The sequence below is a fragment of the Notothenia coriiceps genome, unplaced genomic scaffold (assembly GCF_000735185.1).
Source record: "Notothenia coriiceps isolate Sejong01 unplaced genomic scaffold, NC01 NC01_scaffold00023049, whole genome shotgun sequence".
NCBI lineage: Eukaryota > Metazoa > Chordata > Actinopteri > Perciformes > Nototheniidae > Notothenia > Notothenia coriiceps.
In genome coordinates this window covers 1-2,858 of record NW_011355750.1, presented here as the reverse complement: position 1 = coordinate 2,858, position 2,858 = coordinate 1, and the positions used below count along the sequence as shown (strand labels likewise).

Genomic DNA, 2,858 nt, shown 5'->3' with positions numbered 1-2,858 from the left:
AGTACAGGTATTTGAGTTCAACATGTAAGAAGTAGAAAGTACAGGTATTTGAGTTCAACATGTAAGAAGTAGAAAGTACAGGTATTTGAGTTCAACATGTAAGAAGTAGAAAGTACAGGTATTTGAGTTCAACATGTAAGAAGTAGAAAGTTCAGGTATTTGAGTTCAACATGTAAGAAGTAGAAAGTACAGGTATTTGAGTTCAAAATGTTAAAAGGCGTCAAAAAGTGGAGTAAAGTACTGATACCAGAAGAATGTACTTAAGTACAGTAACGAAGAATTTCTACTCAAATCACAAAACATGCATCCGAGGGCTGCACACAGCAAACAAATTGCGAGCGTCATAGCATACAAACAGTATATAACATTATACATCAACATTAGTATTGCCATGTGATAAAAGCATGAGACTGAAGTGATGCTCATGAAGATGGAAACAGATGAAGAGATGTGCTTTTAAAGGAGTCAACGGAAATAGCTTTGGATCTGAAGGTGCTGGAAATGAAAAGGCTCTCACTGGGTCATTTAAAAACAGTAATGTCTTACTTTACTTATTACTCACTGCTGAGTAAGTGGTTATTAGTTACACTACTAGGTTCAAATATTTATAATTATTTAATTCATTTTAAATCTTACTATAAGGCAAGTTTTCAACTCAAATTAAATTCATGCACTTTTTTTGAAAGTGTGTTTTTCATAAATCAGAGAGCAGGGTGCATATACAAGGCTAAATAAAACCGTAAACAAACAAAGAGCCAGCCACGCCTTCATTTAATAACAATTGTGCATGGTAAAAGTAAAGTATATACAGTATGGCGTTTCTTTGTTCTTTGATATATTTAAACACGTGTATTCTCCCCCTCCAGATAGTGCACGGGCTGAAGAGCAGCGACGTGGCCAAGACCTTCCGGAAAGCCATCAATAAGAAAGAGGGACTCAGGAACGTGGCGGGAACGTCGGAGCAGTCGGGAACGCAGCACTCTTACTCAGGTACTAAACATATTATCGATATTCACATTTTCTATATTTAAACTATGCAAGATTTTCAGCAAAACAAACATACGTGCACACAATGACGAATGCTTGGTCCTCATAAGTATAGCAAAACAAACACACCAAGACACACACACACATTTACATAAACACACGGACACTATGGGAGATTTCTATTCAATACCGATAATTAACGATAAAATATATGAAAGCCAGAATGCACAATTTAAAATAATAAACAACACGTTTAAAATCAAGGAAACTACATGTTACTAAAATGAAATCAAGGCTGTGGATTTTCTATCTTGGTAGCAGCCAATAGTAAACAAATCAAATAGAAAAAGTGCAATCAGAGTCTGTATTACTTGGAGACTCTGATTGCACTTCATCTGTTGTTGTGTTGTGTTGCTCTGTTGCCTGTGACCTCAGATTTCCATTGACATAAGTACCCTGTAGAAAGACAACACAAAGCTTGAATCCTTGCAACAGAGTATATATTTCAGGAGCAGAGGAGTTGGTTTGACGGTGGTTTGTTTCCAGAGGAGGAGAAGGTGGCGTTTGTGAACTGGATCAATAAAGCTCTGGAGAAAGATGCTGACTGTAAGCACGTCCTGCCGATGGACCCCCACACCGACGACCTGTTCACCGCCATGGGGGACGGCATCGTGCTCTGGTACAACGCACGATCAATCAGAAACAGAAACAGACCTTTGTTATTCCCACAGAGGCTAAGTGTTAATAAAGAAGCATGCATTCAATATTAGAGATAGAAATCCAGAACGACATCAATAAATACAGAAACAGCATTTTCTAAATTCTAACGATAACGTTTGTTGTAAAACTTCCAAAGTTCACTGAAAAAACTGAAGCATTGACTTTAATTAAATGTTTTATGTCAACACATTTCACATACCTGTATCAGTTTAGTTGAAAGCAATAATATGAAGTTTAACGTCATGTTATATCTTTGAACTAACCCTGAACCATGTTTGTGAAATCTATTAACAATAATAATATATATAATTAATAATACATTTAATAAAAGAAAAAGAGTTTAAAGAGAACATAATACCATACAAAGTGTAATGAAGCCATTAAACCATACGTGTGTTCTGGGCTGGGTTTCTCTCTGTTAGTGTGTGCTAATATTACAATGTTTTCTTGACAGTAAGATGATCAACCTGTCCGTCCCCGACACCATCGACGAGAGGACGATCAACAAGAAGAAACTCACTCCCTTCACCATCCAGGTAACTCACACTTTAATGTAGATATATATTCATTTAGTTTGTTAGCACGTCCATCAACTCCTGCATTACAGCAGATATCCATCCCTTCACATCAGTGGTTCTGAACTGCTCAGGCCTCGGGACACACTTTCTCCTTAGTCAATAGATTGCGACCCGAAATTTAAAAACCACTCAAATCTATTACAATGTAATCCGTTATAATTACTAGAAACCTCTAAAACAAATGTCTGAGCATCAAAATGTAAAAGTAATCTCATTACTTTTGGATTACCTCAATATGAAATGCAATGAAACTTAATCCAAAAGAAAATAAATATCAATCAGATGTTTTTTAGTGAAGTGTATTCTGTAAGACACCAGAACAACGTGACCTCAGAGAAGAAACCAAGATATTTAGGATCAGAAAGGATTTTATTGATATGAAAACCTCATGAATCAGATTCAGGCTGAACTTCTTAAAACATATCAGTCACAAGGTTTCTGAAGGTCTCTGCTGTTACCGGCTCTGTTTCATTTCATAACCCTGCTCTATGTATACAGACTTTTTGCTCTACTTTTTAATTAGTATTTTTGTATTTTAGGTATATATTGCACAGTTATTAACATATATATATA

At 35.9% G+C, this 2,858-nt stretch overlaps 1 protein-coding gene across 1 annotated transcript; it reads left to right on the top strand.

Moving 5' to 3' along the window:
- Positions 1 to 812: 812 nt before the first annotated feature.
- Positions 813 to 2,260, top strand: LOC104954221 (plastin-2-like; the record flags this gene model as incomplete). Its single annotated transcript, XM_010781299.1, has 3 exons — positions 813 to 990; positions 1,534 to 1,666; positions 2,162 to 2,260. Coding segments are annotated over exons 1-3 (410 nt in total), but the record flags the coding sequence as incomplete, so codon positions are not given.
- Positions 2,261 to 2,858: the final 598 nt, after the last annotated feature.